The sequence below is a fragment of the Anomaloglossus baeobatrachus genome, chromosome 6 (genome assembly GCF_048569485.1).
Source record: "Anomaloglossus baeobatrachus isolate aAnoBae1 chromosome 6, aAnoBae1.hap1, whole genome shotgun sequence".
NCBI lineage: Eukaryota > Metazoa > Chordata > Amphibia > Anura > Aromobatidae > Anomaloglossus > Anomaloglossus baeobatrachus.
In genome coordinates, this window is record NC_134358.1 from 478,120,878 (window position 1) to 478,140,077 (window position 19,200).

Here is a 19,200-nt window from a genome sequence, read left to right on the forward strand (position 1 = left end):
CACAATATCCTCCTGTGATTGCCAGCTCGCAGCTGACAATCACAGGAGATCGTGATTTCTGCTATATTGAGTGTTACTAATCTCCGATCCACCCTCTCCTGCTACCTGATCAGATCAGCCAACATGTGAGGGGGAAAAATGGAGGCTCGCGCAAAAAGTTGTGAAGGGGTTAAACTTAAAAAAATGTTATGAGAGATTGGACATTTACAGACATGACCATACCACATAGTGATGTTCTATTTCTTTATTTTTGAACGTTAAAAAGGAAAGGAAAGATTTTAACTTTTATATTTTTATTGTTTTTAGTCTTTCTAGGGAACTTGAACCTGCAAAGTAAAACTTGAGTGCTGTCTGAAAAATGCAGCATTTAGCTACTTAAGCAGACCATTCTTCAGTTTTCCAGTGTCCTAACAATACATTATTTCTATGAAACATACAAACAGATTTTAGGGGATTTATTCCATAGAAATGAAAAAAAACAACAACCTCTCATTCTGACTGAACTGTCACAAAAATGAAAACAAACATGAATAACTATAAAGAATGCTAATAAGATAACTGAACAATAGCTAAGACAGAGATCAGAGATAAATATGGTCTTGAAGAAAATATAGTTAAATCAAGCAAAGTCTGCGGGCATATTATCATCAGTGTCATCATTTGGCAAAGGAGGAAATTCGGGCTCAGCAATATGAAAATATTCATGTGTTTCAATGTGCTCAGTCAGCATGCGATATCCACAGCATACCAGACCCGACAGCAGAGCCTTGGCTTTGGGATCCTGGAGTAAATAAAAATAAAGACTCATTACATGAAATATTTACAAACTATAAAGCCCAAGGTTGGTTGAGAGAGGAGAAAGGTGCCACAGCCTGGCACCTTAAGGCCCCGTCACACGCAGAGATAAATCTTTGGCAGATCTGTGGTTGCAGTGAAATCATGGACATATTGTTCCATCTGTACATGGCCACAAACCTGGCACTGATTGTCCACAATTTCACTGCAACCACAGATCTGCCACAGATTTATCTGTGTGTGACAGGGCCTTAACATTTTTGTTACTTACGGATTTTAATACGTCAAGCCCTTGCAGGTCAACATCTAGAATAATGACCTTTCTAGTTCGTCTTATAGGGGGACATAGAACCATGGACACAGCCATGGAATAGTCTGCTGACACGACTATTTTGTATCTAAATAAATTTCGCTCCTCCACGCCAGACATTACCTCGGCTGCCAGAGTCAGTTTCTAATCTTTCTTTTATTTTGCTTTGTGTCTTTCAGCTGGAAATCTAACGGATAACCAAGTGTAATTTCACCCACATAGCGACAGAGTACAAGCTGCTATTGCTCAGTCCGTATCCTCTCCAGTCGTTGTGGCCGGACCATTTCTCAGTAGTAAAAGGTACTGGAGCGGAAATCCGTAAGCCAATTATAATCCATTTCAAGTGGGAAAATTGAGGAAAATGGTGAACAGATAGGTGTCGGCTGTTGACGCCACTGTAGGAGTAAAACCTACGCTGCCCCCACGGCGTGGGTTAAACATTTGCGCCAAATTATTTTGGCCGGCTATTAGAATTTGAAGTTGGTCAAGATTGCTGATCAGATTGCGCAGGCAGGAAAACATCTCTGTTCAGCATCTTTAGATGCAGCAGAGTGCTCTGCCTATGCGGCAATTAATTGTGTGGCGATCCGCCGTGTGCTCTGGCTTAAGTTATGGAGAGCAGCCATAGTTTAGAAGAAATCTCTACCACCAGGCTAGATAAAATAATTTCTGAAGCCACGAGGGGAGAAGCACCTTGCTTCCTCAGTCCAGGACCAGCCAACCCTTGCAGAGGCAGCGGGCTCTTCAGGGTCGCCCTTTTTCATCAATTTCCAGCACAGGAGGAGTCGGATAGGGAGGTTAGGCCTCTGTAACATAAGAGTACTACATTTAGGTCTACTTCAATTGGACACACTTTTGGATCAGGGTCTAAGCCCTCCATATCCAGAGGTAGTAGAAAGATCAATGTTTGACAGGCAGACCCACTTAGGAGTTTCTCCTAGGTGGTTGGCCACCACCTCTTCTGTCAGGAGGCATGGCTTGGGGCAACTGGCGATTTTTAGGTCAGGTAAGTCATCTTTTCAGGTTACAGGATAAAGCTCAGTATCGTTTTGTTTATTCTCGTCCTTCCATGTCTTCCAGAATGAGAGTCTGTTTCGATTAGACCATAATTTTCCTGCTTCAGACAGGGGTGATCGTAGGAGTTCCCTTTTCAGAGCACTTCAGGGGGTTTTATTCAAACCTATTTATTATTCCCAAAAACGATGGCTCGGTGCAGCCAATTTTAGATATAAGCATCTGAACAAAGGAGTTCAGCTTTGCCGCTTCAAGATAGTGTCTCTTTAAGATAGAGTCGCTTCGCTCTTGGTTCACATCCATTGAAGCTGGGGAATGCCTTTCAGGACGCTTATCTGCATGTACCACTTTTTCTGGCCCATCAACTTCTCTGCCACTTTTTAGTCAGGTGGGATCACTATCAATTGAGGGCTCACCCATTTGGGCAGACCACAGTGCCCAGGGTGTTCACTAAATTCCTGGCCCCAGGAATGGTGCTGCTACAGTCCAGGGGGTAATTAAGGATACTTAAGGATTACACTGACTTGTAATTAATATTTTTAACCATGCAGAACAGCACAACAGATTACACTGCTCTGGCAGTTGTGGGCAATAAAAAACTGACAGGACAGAAAGGTCCTAGATATAGAGAAAACAACTTTGGGTACCGTCTCACTAAACTACGTACCAGCGATTCCGACCACGATATGACCTGGTCAGGATCGCTGGTGCTTCGCTACATGGTCGCTGGTGAGCTGTCAATCAGGTAGATCTCATCAGTTACTCGTGGAAACGATGCTGCGCTTGGTAACCAAGGTAAATATCGGGTAACTAAGCAAAATGCTTTGCTTGGTTACCCGATATTTACACTGGTTATGCACACTGCTTAGCACTGGCTCCCTGCACTCGTAGCCTGGGTACACATCAGGTTACCAAGCAAAGCGCTTCACTTAGTTACCCGATGTGTACCTTGGCTACGTGTGCAGGGAGCAGGCAGCCGGCTTCTAGCAGCTGCGGACGCTGGTAACCGAGGTAAATGTCGGGTAACCAAGCAAAGCCTTTGCTTGGTTACCCGAAGTGTACCATGGTTACCAGCGTCCGCAGCTGTCAGAAGCTGGCTCCCTGCACATTGAGATCGTTGCTCTCTCGCTGTCAAACACAGCGATGTGTGCTTCATAGCGGGAGAGCAACGAGCAAAAAATGAACCAGAGCAATGTGTAATGATCAGCGATTTCACAGCAGGGGCCAGGTCGCTGCTTAGTGTCACACACAGCGAGATCGCTGATGAGGTCACTGGTGCGTCACAAAACCTGTGACTCAGCAGCGATCTCGCTATGTGAGAAGTGCCCCTTAAAGGGAAGCTATCACCAGATCTGTCCCTTATAACCTGCAGCCACCACCAATCAGCCCTTATAAACAGCATTATAAAGAAGGGAATTTTGTTACTTACCGTAAATTCCTTTTCTTCTAGCTCCAATTGGGAGACCCAGACGATTGGGTGTATAGCTACTGCCTCCGGAGGCCACACAAAGTATTACACTAAAAAGTGTAAGGCCCCTCCCCTTCTGCATATACACCCCCCGTGGATCACGGGCTGCTTCAGTTTTAGTGCAAAAGCAAGAAGGAGGAAAGCCAATAACTGGTTAAACAATTCAATCCGAAGGAATATCGGAGAACTGAAACCATTCAACATGAACAACATGTGTACCCGAACAACCAAAAAATCCCGAAGGAACAGGGGCGGGTGCTGGGTCTCCCAATTGGAGCTAGAAGAAAAGGAATTTACGGTAAGTAACAAAATTCCCTTCTTCTTCGGCGCTCCATTGGGAGACCCAGACGATTGGGACGTCCAAAAGCAGTCCCTGGGTGGGTAAATTAATACCTCAAGTTTGGACTGGAAAAACAGCCCTTCCCTACATGGAGGCAACCGCCGCCTGCAGGACTCTTCTACTTAGGCTGGCATCCGCCTAAGCGTAGGCATGCACCTGATAACGCTTGGTGAAGGTGTGCAGACTCGCCCAGGTAGCCGCCTGGCACACCTGCTGAGCCGTAGCCTGGTGCCGTAATGTCCAGGACGCACCCACGGCTCTGGTAGAATGGGCCTTCAGCCCTGATGGAACCGGAAGCCCAGCAGAACGGTAGGCTTCAAGAATTGGTTCCTTGATCCATCGAGCCAGGGTGGATTTGGAAGCCTGCGACCCTTTGCGCTAACCAGCGACAAGTACAAAGGGTGCATCCGAGCGGCGCAGGGGCGCCGTGCGGGAAATGTAGATTCTGAGCGTTCTCATCAGATCCAACAAATACAAATCCAATTCATATCGATGAACTGGATGAGGACAAAAGGAAGGTAAGGAGATATCCTGACTGAGATGAAAAGGGGGATACCACCTTAGGGAGAAACCCCGGAATCAGGCGCAGCACTACCTTGTCTTGGTGAAACACCAAGAAGGGAGCTTTGGATGACCGCGCTGCGAGCTCGGACACTCTCTGAAGAGACGTGACCGCTACCAAAAAGGCCACTTTCTGTGAAAGTCGAGAAAGTGAAACATCCCTCAGAGGCTCAAAGGGCGGCTCCTGGAGAGCAATTAGTACCCTGTTCAGATCCCATGGGTCTAACGGCCTCTTGTACGGAGGGACAATGTGACAAACCCCCTGCGGGAACGTGCGTACCTGAGGAAGTCGCCCTATGCGCTTCTGAAAGAATACAGACAGCGCTGGGACTCGTCCGTTAAGGGAGCCGAGCGACAAACCTTTTCCCAAACCAGATTGCAGGAAGGAAGGAAAAGTAGGCAATGCAAATGTCCAGGGAGACACTCCCTGAGCAGAGCACCAAGATAAGAATATCTTCCACGTCTTGTGGTGGATCTCGGCAGACGTCGGCTTCCTAGCCCGTCTCATGGTGACAATGACGTCTTGAGATAATCCTGAAGACGCTAGGATCCAGGACTCAATGGCCACACAGTCAGGTTCAGGGCTGTAGAATTCAGATGGAAAAAACGGCCCTTGGGACTGTAAGTCTGGCCGGTCTGGTAGTGCCCACGGTTGGCCGACCGTGAGATGCCACAGATGCAGGTACCACGACCTCCTCGGCCAGTCTGGGGCGACGAGGATGGCGCGGCGGCAATCGGAGCTGATCTTGCGTGGCCCTCTGGGCAACAGTGTCAGAGGGGGAAACACATAGGGTAGCTGGAACTGCGACCAATCCTGAACTAAGGCGCCTGCCGCCAGAGCTCTTTGATCTTGAGACCGCGCCATGAAAATCGGGCCCTTGTTGTTGTGCCGAGACGCCATTAGGTCGACGTCCGGCCTCCCCCAGCGGCTACAGATTTCTTGAGACCCGTCCGGGTGCAGAGACCATTCCCCTGCGTCCATGCCCTGGCGACTGAGGAAGTCTGCTTCCCAGTTTTCTACGCCCGGGATGTGAACTGCGGATATGGTGTATGCTCTGTCTTCCACCCACATCAGAATCCGCCGGACTTCCTGGGAGGCTTGCCGACTGCGTGTTCCGCCTTGGTGGTTGATGTATGCCACCGCTGCGAAGTTGTCCGACTGAATTCGGATCCGTTTGCCTTCCAGCCTCTGCTGGAAGGCTTGCAGGGCAAGATACCCTGCCCAGATTTCCAGAACATTGATCTGAAGGGTGGACTCCTCTGAAGAGAGTCCTTGCCCGTCTGAGAAAGGGGTACGTTCCTGTCTAGGGACGTTGACTTCCCATCCCATTGGCGAAGAATGTCCTATAGAAGTGGACGCAGATTAAACTGCGCGAAAAGGACTGCCTCTGCATGAGGCGTCTTAAGGGGTGTGACTGGCCTTGAAGGAGAGACTGCACCCCCGTCTGTAGTGAACGCTGTATGTCCAGCGGGAGCTGCACTATCGCTGAGAGAGTGTGAAGCTCCATGCCAAGATATGTCAGCGATTGGGTCGGTGTCAGATTTAACTTTGAAAAGTTTATGATCCACCCGAAACTCTGGAGAGTCTCCAGCGCCACGTTCAGGCTGTGTTGGCATGCCTCTTGAGAGGGTGCCTTGACAAGTAGATCGTCCAAGTAAGGGATCACAGAGTGACCCTGAGAGTGCAGGACTACTCCCACTGCTGCCATGAACTTGTGAAAAGCCGTGGGGCTGTCGCCAGACCGAAGGGCAGGGCTACGAACTGAAGATGCTCGTCTTCAATAACGAATCGTAACCAACACCGGTGCTCTGGAGCAATCGGCACGTGGAGATAAGCATCCTGATGTCTATTGACGCTAGGAAATCTCCTTGAGATATGGAGGCAATGACGGAGCGGAGGGATTCCATCCGGAACCGCCTGGTTTTCACGTGCTTGTTGAGCAGGTTTAGGTCCAAAACGGAACGGAAGAGCCGTCGTTTTTTGGTACCACAACCAGATTGGAGTAAAAACCGTATCTTGTTCCTGAGGAGGAACAGGGATTACCACTCCTTCTGCCTGCAGAAGAGCATCGGCTCGGTCGGGAGGTGAGGAAGTTCTGAAAATCTAGTCAGAGGACGAGAACAGAACTCTAACCTGTACACGTGAGACAAAATGTCTCTCACCCACCGGTCTTTGACCTGTGGCAGCTAAATGTCGCCAAAGCGGGAGAGTCTGCCACCGACCGCGGATGCGGAGAGAGAGAGCTGAACGTCATGAGGAAACCGCCTTGGAAGCGGTTCCTCCGGCTGCCTTCCTTGGGCGTGATTGAGCCTGCCAGGAATCTGCGCCTCTCTGAGCTTTTTGAGTCCTTTTGGACGAGGACAATTGGGACCTGCCCGAGCCTGGGAAGGACCGAAACCTCGACTGTCCCTTCCTCTGTTGGGTGTGGTTTGATCTGGGCTGGTGTAAGGAAGAGTCCTTACTCTTGGACTGTTTAATGATTTCATCCAATCGCTGACCAAACAGTCTGTCACCAGATAACGGCAAACTGGTTAAGCACTTTTTTGGAAGCAGAATCTGCTTTCCATTCCCTCAACCACAAGGCTCTGCGTAAAACCACGGAGTTGGCGGACGCCACTGACGTACGGCTCGTAGAGTGCAGGACAGCATTAATAGCGTAAGTCGCAATGCAGACATTGCGAGGTTAAGGACGCCATCTGCGGCACAGATGTACATGTGACAGTGTCCACGTGCGCAAGACCAGCTGAAAAAGCTTGGAATGCCCATACGGCTGCGAATGCCGGAGCAACCGACACGCCGATAGCTTCATAGACAGAATTCAACCAGAGGACCATCTGTCTGTCAATGGCATCTTTAAGTGAAGTCCCATCTTCCACTGCAACTATGGATCTAGCCGCAAGCCTGGAGATAGGGGAATCCACCTTTGGACACTGGCTCCAGCGCTTGACCACGTCAGGGAGAAAAAAGGATAACGTGTATCCTTAATACGATTGGAGAACGCTTATCTGGATAAGTGTGGTGTTTCCGGATTGCTTCTCTGAAGTCAGAGTGGTCAGAAAAGTACTCAATATACGCTTGAGATACTGAAAAGGGATTTCTCCTGCTGTGAAGCTGACTCCTCCACTGGAGGGGCTGAGGGAGAAATATCCAACATTCCCTTGATGGACGCTAGAAGATCATTCACTATGGCGTCACCATCCGGAGTATCCGGATTGAGAGCGGTCTCAGGATCAGAGTCCTGATCAGCTACGTCTGCCTCATCATACAGAGGGTCCCGCTGGGACCCTAACCAGTGATGAAGCCGAGTGCCGCTCCCAGCGAGCTCGCTTAGACTGTCTGGGACTGTCGTCCGTGTCAGAGCCTGCGCCCTGGGATGCATGGGACCCCCCCCGGAGCACTGATTTGTTCCAAATGAGGGCGGCCAGGGAGCATTGTATCAACATTGCCCATGGTCCGTCTGGACTGCAAAGTCTCTAAGATGTTAGTCACAGTCACAGACCTATCAGCCGAAACTGCAACTCCGTCCCTGTCCCTGGACAGGGTTCACAGGTGGTTCCTTTAGCCACCTCTAGCAGAGACCCCGGCTGACCAAGTGCTACAGGGGAGCATTGCACACAATGGGGACAGTGGAACCTGCCGTGTGGAACAGTATCACGTGCAGTACAAGCAGCATAGAAAGCCTGTGCCTTGGCACCCTTTCTTTTTTGCTGCTGTTGTCTAGCCATCTAGAAGCATATAGCCAAGAATAGCGACCGTACAGTGCAGTGTATAGCATACAAGCAGAAAGTACAAATGAACACTTCAGCACATGCAGTACAAGCAGCATAGAAAGCCTGTGCCTTAGCACCCTTGCTTTTTTGCTGCTGTTGTCCAGCCATCTAGGAGTATATAGCCAAGAATAGCGACCGTACAGTGCAGTGTATAGCATACCAGCATAAAGTACAAATGAACACTTCAGCACATGCAGTACAAGCAGCATAGAAAGCCTGTGCCTTAGCACCCTTGCTTTTTTGCTGCTGTTGTCCAGCCATCTAGGAGTATATAGCCAAGAATAGCGACCGTACAGTGCAATGTATAGCATACAAGCAGAAAGTACAAATGAACACTTCAGCACATGCAGTACAAGCAGCATAGAAAGCCTGTGCCTTAGCACCCTTGCTTTTTTGCTGCTGTTGTCCAGCCATCTAGGAGTATATAGCCAAGAATAGCGACCGTACAGTGCAGTGTATAGCATACCAGCATAAAGTACAAATGAACACTTCAGCACATGCAATACAAGCAGCCTAGAAAGCCTGTGCCTTAGCACCCTTGCTTTTTGCTGCTGTAGTCTAGCCATCTAGGCATATACAAATGGCATTAGTGGGGTCAGCACTTCAGGTGCCGCTTACCGCCCGCCCAGAGGCGGGTGTGTGGTCGCCCGAATCCTGTGACTGGTTGCCCAGAGCTTGTCTCCCTTCTCCAGCCCAGACTGCGTGCAGGAATGGCTGCCGGCGTCTTGTGAAGAGGGGCGGGCCGTGGGCGTGCCCCAGACCAGAGCGGGAAACTGGCGTCCCACTGTGTCCAGTGAAGGGGGCTGGAGAATGCAAAGCAGACTCCAGCTCTCGGCGCTGACTGTCTGTACAGCGTCCCGCCCCTCCCCTGACTGGCAGGGCTGGGGGCGGGAACGAAGCGAAAACTAGGCCGCAAAGCCGGGGACTCGAGTAATAAGCGCGGCCGTCCTATGTGCACGGCCAGCGCGGAAGTCCCCGGCGCACCACAAGTCCCAGCCGCGCCACAGTGTAAAACACCCCGCAGCGGCCGGCGCGGCAGTTTCTAACACATAAATTCACTCAGCTAAGCTGCAGTGAATAATAGCACAAGCGCTCCGCGCTGTTGTCCCCGGCGCACTAGCACTCCCAGCAATGCTGGTGTGTGTGTGCGCGATGTGTACGGGGACACAGAGTACCTTAATGTAGCAGGGCCCTGTCCCTGACGATACCCAGCTCCATATCCAGCAGGATCTCCGGGTCTGTGGATGGAGCTCGGTCTCAGTGCCTGGAGACCGGTAAGATCCCACTTCACCCAGAGCCCCGAGGGGGGATGGGGAAGGAAAACAGCATGTGGGCTCCAGCCTCCGTACCCGCAATGGGTACCTCAACCTTAACAAACACCGCCGACAAAAGTGGGGTGAGAAGGGAGCATGCTGGGGGCCCCATATGGGCCCACTTTTCTTCCAACCGACATAGTCAGCAGCTGCTGCTGACTAAAAACAGTGGAGCTATGCGTGGATGTCTGACCTCCTTCGCACAAAGCATGAAAACTGAAGCAGCCCGTGATCCACGGGGGGTGTATATGCAGAAGGGGAGGGTCCTTACACTTTTTAGTGTAATACTTTGTGTGGCCTCCGGAGGCAGTAGCTATACACCCAATCGTCTGGGTCTCCCAATGGAGCGCCGAAGAAATACTGTATATAAGAGCCCATGCTGATCTGTATAATATAAAAAACAGCTTTTATTATACTCACCCGTGGGGCAGTTGGGTCCATTGGGAGTCACTAGTCTCTGTTTCGGCGCCTCCTCTCTTCCTTCCATCGCCATCCTACTTCCCAGCTATGTCATCCACACAGAGACCTCCATTGTGCTCCTGTGCACTTTGCTCTTCCCTGCTTAGGGCAAAGCAAAGTATTGTACTGAGAATGCACAGGCGGTCTTTGACCTTTCCCCGCGCCTCTGCATTACAGCACTTTGCTCTGCTTTCAGTAGTGCAGAGAATAGTGCACATGCACAGAAGCGCCTCTGTGTGGATTACATAGGACGTGTCATCCACGAGGAGCAGGGAAGGAAGATGATGGAAGCAAGAGAGGAGGCACTGGACTGCGAGCAGCGACGCCCATTGGACCCAACCGCCTTCTATCTGAGCATTAGGTCTTTTTCACATTACACAGAGCAACCTGAGCTCTTATATACAATATTCTAGAATGCTGTAAATAAGGGCTTACTGGTGCTGGCAGCTTATAGGGGACAAATCTGACGACAGGTTCTCTTTAAAGCTTCGTCAGCAGAGGAGTCGCAAACTGAGGACCTTACTGTAGTATGTACATAAAAGACAATAATTGGTTATTTGCATAATTATATAACATACCAAGTCAAGATTCTCAAGATCAGGGGTTCCGTCAGGTTTGTATGCAACAATTTTCTTCCCTGTACAGAGCTTTTAAAAAATAAAAAAAAAGTTTAGATAGTTAGAGACATTAGACATTAAAAAAACAAAAAAAAACCACTGTAAAGAAAATTCTATAAGGGATTGGCACACAGAGGCAAACTGTTTTACACAGTTACAAAACGCAGCTCTGTATTGTAACAAGTGAACAGTAAATCTAATCTACGGCTATGTTCCCACGGGACTCTGTACCCGTGGATTTTGCCGTGGAAAACCTGCGGATTTATCTGGATTTTCTAGATAAATCCGCAGGTTTTCGCAAGTACAGACACTCCCCATGTTATCCTATGGGACATGGGGAGTGTCTATGTCCATGATGCGGTATGTGCGGCTGCGGAATATGCTGCGGATGTCCCGCAGCCGCACATAACTGCATGTCAATTATTCCTGCGGAATTACCGGCCCTCCACTATGGAGATACAAGTAGGGCTTCCGCAGGTAAGTCGCATGAATGCCCGCAGGTTTCCCACAGTTATTTCGCTGGAATCTCGCAGCTATGTATAGCTGCGGATTCCGGGGAGCTGCTGCGGGATACTTGTGGACATACCTGCGGATATATCCACAGGTGCGAGCTCCTGTGAGCACATAGCCTTAGAAATCTAATGCAAGACAATGGGAAACTAATAATTTTCATGTAGACCCTCTGAAGATGTCTGGCGGGGCTGAAAAAATTCGGAAATGGATGCAAATAGTGCTAAAATGGAATGGGAACAGCATGGAAAAGATGCCCAAATGCATCTCTGAAATACAGGTCGCTTCTGGTAACATTGTAGTCAGTATCACACCACTTTCATGTGCGGTCCCCCACCTATTTGTGATAATGAGACAAGTAAAGGAGAGCAGGATTCCAGGCACATCCTCTAGATTAAAAGGTAATTGTTTATTCCAACTTACATTAAAACATGGCGTGAGGTCATCAACCACTCCTAGCCCTTACGTGTTTCCGGCGCATTAATGCGCCCTTAGTCATAGGATACCAATGTGAAATACAAGTGAGTATTTAAAGAGGTGAACAAGCAATCATGTACTATCATTGTTTCTAAGTTGGTAATGGGGGGGGGGGGGGGGACTCAGACACCTCTCCATTACCTACCCAGGTCTTGATGGCAGCTGTGATTTTTGACAAATCACAGCTAATATTAACCCCATTACCCCAAATGCCACCTCACCAAGGCAATCGGGAGGAGTTGGGCAAAGCTCCACAATTGTCGTATATAAAATGGATGCTCCAATTGTGAGGCGGCTGTGAGCCGCTATTTTTAGGTTTGAGAGGGCCCTAAAACCATGAAACTTCTCAGCCTGAGAAAACTAGGCCCTAGCTGTCCGCTTTATCGGAGCTGGATATTAAAAATGGGCAGGAGCCAACGTAGTTTTTATTTTTTTATTGTTTAAGTAACTTTAAAAAAAAAAACAAAAAAAAAACAACCTGGGGGGGCTCTAATTGAGAAACAGCTAAGATAAAAGCACACAGCTGGGAGCTGCAATCCACAGCTGTCTAGTTTACCTGCGCTGGTTATCACAAATAACCGGGGGAGCGCACAACATTTTTTTTTTCCGCTGCGACTGAAAATCATAGCAATGTCAGCAGCAAAGATGGCTGAAGGTCAAGTACGAATAGTGCTGAATATATTCGCTTATCACTGGTAGGCACTAAAGCAGATCTGCGATCAACAACACCACTGTGACCTTCTGATCCTAGATACTCCTAAGATCACATCAGGCTGTGACACATTCGTGACATCAATACTCGGCATGGCTGTGATGGCTGCGGAAGTGCCTACAGCCAAAAAACTTGTTGATTGTCAGTGTGTTCGATGCTGGATAAGCTTTTTTAAAGGCTGCAGCACAGCCAAAGTGAAAAGTCAGTGTTCGGATTTGAGCACTGGACACTAGTCTGGTACGAACTCCCAACTTTACATACTGGTTGGCTCTTCCCTAGAAATTACCAAACCAGTTGATTTCTCTTAGTGTACAGGGATGCAGGTTTTAGGGTTTGTTTTTTCTTGTGCTTAGATCTGCAGAATTTAGGATGGACTCATTTTAAATGTTTAGTCAAGTCACTTGTCCATTGTTCACAATAGAAGAATTAATCAAATTATTTTTGGGGGTGAATAGTTTCACAAATGCAACTCCAAAAGCAGTGAATTAGTGAAATACAAGTCAGGAAACAAATTTCCTCTATTCAACCAGGAATCTGAATTTTACGTGATATTTACTATTGCTTTTTATCATAAACGTAATAATTTGTCCTGTGTATTATGCAGAGCAGCTAAAGCAGGGGTGGGGAACCTTTTTACTGCTGAGGGCCATATGGACTTTTCTACCAACCTTCAGGGGCAGCACAAATTTATCAACTTCAAAATCACCCTGCTATATTTGGTCAAACGATTAACTCACCCCTACTGTGATGGCTGGAGCTGCTTCTATTTGGTGCAGCTGTGAGGTTAGGTGATATTGTTTATATTACTTCTCACAACTGCTTTTCCAAGTTTGTCTCTGTCTAGAGACGCTGAGGTGCAGAAATTACAGGAGAGGCAGGGGGTATACACATCACAAGAAGGGCTGGGGCACGCTGGGGCATATCCATCACAGGAGAAGCTGGGGTCATGTACATCACAGGAGGGGCTTGGGTCATGTACATCACAGGAGGGGCTGGGGTCATGTACATCACAGGAGGGTCTGTGGGGCATAGACATCACAGGGGGGGCACAGATAGCACAGACTGGACTGGGGGGCGGCACAGACAAGACTCGGGGGGCACAGACAGGACTGGAGGGGGGGCACAGAAAGGACTGGAGGGGGGGCACAGACAGGACTGGAGGGGGGGCACAGACAGGACTGGAGGGGGGGCACTAGGGTGACCGGATCTCATATGGGGGGAAAAAAAATGTCGGAATCTTGTTAGTCTGGACCCCACAAAACGATTCCCCTTTCCAGATATTGAGATAGCCAAAATTTGAGCTCGATCAAACGACGTTAACCCACGCCGCTCGTTACTCCAAGTTTGAAAAAATCCAAATTTTTGGCCAAAAAGCTGACATATGGAGCCATAACTCCAGAGCGGTAAATAATAAAAACACACTTAATATCTCAAAAGAAAGCTAATGTTGTTCTTCAAAATTTATATGTTACACACAGGGTGCATGTAATTTCTATTTTAGGGATGGTGATTTTACTTCAGCGTACAACCGACCTTTTATTTATTCAGTTTAGTTTCTAGAGTGCCTTTGAACTGGTTAGATCGAACAATTATCCAGTGAAGATATTTTAACGTTTTTTTTAAATTTTCCAAGTGTGTGTTTTATTGTTTTTATAGTTAGTATAGTATTATTTTAAAAGATATTTAAAAATATTTTATTGAAATTAAAGTTTGTAATATATTTTATTTCGTTTTTCTAGTTAACTGTTATTTACCTATTGGACTCTGAAATGGCATTCACATCAGGTGTACAAAGCCGGAACAAGGATAAAATATTTCTTGTGGGCTATCCCATTCACCAGATCACTGGTTGTAAACTACCCTCAAATCGTCAAGTCTTATGTGCTTTATTTTATAATTTACGTACTGTGAAATTAACTGTAAGAGAATCAGCAAAACTGACCATACGAGAAGTGTTCATTTTTTGGGGGAAAGCTCGAATCCCGACTAAACATGAGCAAGATGCAATTACTAAGCTGGAAAAACTTCACGCCGAGTGGAGAAGTCTTCAAAAAGACCGGAAGAAAACATCGGAAACGGCCAAGAACAAATTTAAACAGTTTGTTGAAAAGTTGAATGATCTCTTTGATATTGCTCAACAAGATGCCTTGGCTCTGATGAAATCGGAAGAAGATAAGGCGTTTCTCGTGTTAGGAAGTTAGGAAAGAAAAATTAAAAGAGGTAGTTGATGGAGGATTGGTAAATTTACTTACCAAAGAAACATTTACATTCTTTGACCGATTTAATATAAAAACAGATTTCCTAAGACAAAATCCAAACACCTGGCCTCAAAATAATGACTTCCAAGAAGGATTGAAAATTGTCAAAACATTAAAAGTAGTTAATGATATGGCTGAGCGTGGTGTTAAATTAATAACCGACTTTAACGACCTTCTGACAAAAGATGAAGAACAAAAGCAACATGTCCTGCAAGTTGTAAGCAAATGCCGAGCATTATATTCTGACGTTTCAAAAACTACTTTAACAAAAGTTCTAGAATAGATTAGATAACTATGTAAAATTATCAACTCATGTAGGTACTTCGTCTGTATCTTTTCTGTGTCTGTTTTGTATGTATTATATACCTCAATTTTATATTTTAAAATAAAAAATGTCATTAGACTTATCAGTATTACTTGTTTTTTTGTTATATTTCTACTTTAAACTCAAAAATATACCAAAAAAACCCCAAAATTTATCACTTAACAAAATATACGAAGTATGCTCCTAGTGGTACCAGGTCACGTTCTTGGGGGCTAAAAGCTGTTGTAACTCAGTTTGACTTAAAATAACAATTATGTATAAATATAAATTTTGAAGAACAACATTAGCTTTCTTGTGAGATATTAAGCGTGTTTTTATTATTTATCGTTCTGGAGTTATGGCTCCATATGTCAGCTTTTTGGCCAAAAATTTGGATTTTTTCAAACTTTGAGCGACACGGGTTAACGTCGTTTGATCGAGCTCAAATTTTGGCTATCTGGAAAGGGGAATCGTTTTGTGGGGTCCAGACGGACAAAATTCCGACATCGATTTTTTGAGGTCACCCTAGGGGCACAGACAGGACTGGAGGGGGGGGCCAAAGACAGGACTGGGGGGGGGGGGGTTTTGGGGGTCACAGACAGGACTGGGGGGGGGGGTTTGGGGTCACAGACAGGACTGGGGGGGGGGGGGTTTGGGGGTCACAGACAGGACTGGGGGGGGGGGGGTTTGGGGGTCACAGACAGGACTGGGGGGGGGTTTGGGGGTCACAGACAGGACTGGGGGGGGGTTTGGGGGTCACAGACAGGACTGGGGGGGGGGGGTTTGGGGGTCACAGACAGGACTGGGGGGGGTGGCACAGACAGGACTGGGGTGTGGGAGGCACAGACAGGACTGGGGTGTGGGAGGCACAGACAGGACTGGGGTGTGGGAGGCACAGACAGGACTGGGGTGTGGGAGGCACAGACAGGACTGGGGTGTGGGAGGCACAGACAGGACTGGGGTGTGGGAGGCACAGACAGGACTGGGGTGTGGGAGGCACAGACAGGACTGGGGTGTGGGAGGCACAGACAGGACTGGGGTGTGGGAGGCACAGACAGGACTGGGGTGTGGGAGGCACAGACAGGACTGGGGTGTGGGAGGCACAGACAGGACTGGGGTGTGGGAGGCACAGACAGGACTGGGGTGTGGGAGGCACAGACAGGACTGGGGTGTGGGAGGCACAGACAGGACTGGGGTGTGGGAGGCACAGACAGGACTGGGGTGTGGGAGGCACAGACAGGACTGGGGTGTGGGAGGCACAGACAGGACTGGGGTGTGGGAGGCACAGACAGGACTGGGGTGTGGGAGGCACAGACAGGACTGGGGTGTGGGAGGCACAGACAGGACTGGGGTGTGGGAGGCACAGACAGGACTGGGGTGTGGGAGGCACAGACAGGACTGGGGTGTGGGAGGCACAGACAGGACTGGGGTGTGGGAGGCACAGACAGGACTGGGGTGTGGGAGGCACAGACAGGACTGGGGTGTGGGAGGCACAGACAGGACTGGGGTGTGGGAGGCACAGACAGGACTGGGGTGTGGGAGGCACAGACAGGACTGGGGTGTGGGGGGCACAGACAGGACTGGGGGGGCACAGACAGGACTGGGGGGGGCACAGACAGGACTGGGGGGGGCACAGACAGGACTGGGGGGGGCACAGACAGGACTGGGGGGGGCACAGACAGGACTGGGGGGGGGCACAGACAGGACTGGGGGGGGCACAGACAGGACTGGGGGGGGCACAGACAGGACTGGGGGGGGCACAGACAGGACTGGGGGGGGCACAGACAGGACTGGGGGGGGCACAGACAGGACTGGGGGGGGGGCACAGACAGGACTGGGGGGGGGGCACAGACAGGACTGGGGGGGGGCACAGACAGGACTGGGGGGGCACAGACAGGACTGGGGGGGCACAGACAGGACTGGGGGGGGCACAGACAGGACTGGGGGGGCACAGACAGGACTGGGGGGGGGCACAGACAGGACTGGGGGGGGGGCACAGACAGGACGGGGGGGGGGGCACAGACAGGACTGGGGGGGCACAGACAGGACTGGGGGGGCACAGACAGGACTGGGGGGGCACAGACAGGACTGGGGGGGGCACAGACAGGACTGGGGGGGGCACAGACAGGACTGGGGTGTGGGAGGCACAGACAGGACTGGGGTGTGGGAGGCACAGACAGGACTGGGGTGTGGGAGGCACAGACAGGACTGGGGTGTGGGAGGCACAGACAGGACTGGGGTGTGGGAGGCACAGACAGGACTGGGGTGTGGGAGGCACAGACAGGACTGGGGTGTGGGAGGCACAGACAGGACTGGGGTGTGGGAGGCACAGACAGGACTGGGGTGTGGGAGGCACAGACAGGACTGGGGTGTGGGAGGCACAGACAGGACTGGGGTGTGGGAGGCACAGACAGGACTGGGGTGTGGGAGGCACAGACAGGACTGGGGTGTGGGAGGCACAGACAGGACTGGGGTGTGGGAGGCACAGACAGGACTGGGGTGTGGGAGGCACAGACAGGACTGGGGTGTGGGAGGCACAGACAGGACTGGGGTGTGGGAGGCACAGACAGGACTGGGGTGTGGGAGGCACAGACAGGACTGGGGTGTGGGAGGCACAGACAGGACTGGGGTGGGGGGGGCACAGACAGGACTGGGGTGGGGGGGGCACAGACAGGACTGGGGGGGGCACAGACAGGACTGGGGGGGGCACAGACAGGACTGGGGGGGCACAGACAGGACTGGGGGGGGCACAGACAGGACTGGGGGGGGCACAGACAGGACTGGGGGGGGCACAGACAGGACTGGGGGGGGGCACAGACAGGACTGGGGGGGCACAGACAGGACTGGGGGGGCACAGACAGGACTGGGGGGGCACAGACAGGACTGGGGGGGCACAGACAGGACTGGGGGGGCACAGACAGGACTGGGGGGGCACAGACAGGACTGGGGGGGCACAGACAGGACTGGGGGGGGGCACAGACAGGACTGGGGGGGGGCACAGACAGGACGGGGGGGGGCACAGACAGGACGGGGGGGGCACAGACAGGACGGGGGGGGCACAGACAGGACTGGGGGGGCACAGACAGGACTGGGGGGGCACAGACAGGACTGGGGGGGCACAGACAGGACTGGGGGGGCACAGACAGGACTGGGGGGGGCACAGACAGGACTGGGGGGGGCACAGACAGGACTGGGGGGGCACAGACAGGACTGGGGGGGCACAGACAGGACTGGGGGGGCACAGACAGGACTGGGGGGGCACAGACAGGACTGGGGGGGGCACAGACAGGACTGGGGGGGCACAGACAGGACTGGGGGGGCACAGACAGGACTGGGGGGGCACAGACAGGACTGGGGGGGCACAGACAGGACTGGGGGGGCACAGACAGGACTGGGGGGGCACAGACAGGACTGGGGGGGGCACAGACAGGACTGGGGGGGCACAGACAGGACGGGGGGGGGGCACAGACAGGACGGGGGGGGGCACAGACAGGACGGGGGGGGCACAGACAGGACGGGGGGGGTACAGACAGGACGGGGGGGCACAGACAGGACGGGGGGGGACACAGACAGGACGGGGGGGGGGACACAGACAGGACGGGGGGGGGACACAGACAGGACGGGGGGGGGCACAGACAGGACGGGGGGGGCACAGACAGGACGGGGGGGGCACAGACAGGACGGGGGGGCACAGACAGGACGGGGGGGCACAGACAGGACGGGGGGGCACAGACAGGACGGGGGGCACAGACAGGACGGGGGGGCACAGACAGGACGGGGGGGCACAGACAGGACGGGGGGGCACAGACAGGAGGGGGGGGCACAGACAGGACAGGGGGGGCACAGACAGGACGGGGGGGGCACAGACAGGACGGGGGGGGCACAGACAGGACGGGGGGGCACAGACAGGACGGGGGGGCACAGACAGGACGGGGGGGCACAGACAGGACGGGGCGGCACAGACAGGACGGGGGGGCACAGACAAGACGGGGGGGGGCACAGACAGGACGGGGGGGCACAGACAGGACGGGGGGGCACAGACAGGACGGGGGGGCACAGACAGGACGGGGGGGCACAAACAGGACGGGGGGGCACAGACAGGACGGGGGGGGGCACAGACAGGACGGGGGGGGGCACAGACAGGACGGGGGGGGGCACAGACAGGACGGGGGGGGCACAGACAGGACGGGGGGGCACAGACAGGACGGGGGGGGCACAGACAGGACGGGGGGGGCACAGACAGGACGGGGGGGCACAGACAGGACGGGGGGGCACAGACAGGACGGGGGGG

At 51.5% G+C, this 19,200-nt stretch overlaps 1 protein-coding gene across 1 annotated transcript in view; it reads right to left on the minus strand.

The window, feature by feature from the left end:
• Window positions 1–256: 256 nt before the first annotated feature.
• The window catches only part of STK31 (serine/threonine kinase 31), a 267,725-nt gene continuing 248,781 nt past the window's right edge, over window positions 257–19,200 (minus strand). The window contains exons 23-24 of the mRNA XM_075315356.1: window positions 10,610–10,678; window positions 257–781 (exon numbers count right to left, since the gene is read on the minus strand). Of these exons, the coding sequence (XP_075171471.1) occupies window positions 620–781; window positions 10,610–10,678 (231 nt within the window). The 3' untranslated portion in view covers window positions 257–619. The remainder of the gene's footprint in view (window positions 782–10,609; window positions 10,679–19,200) is intronic.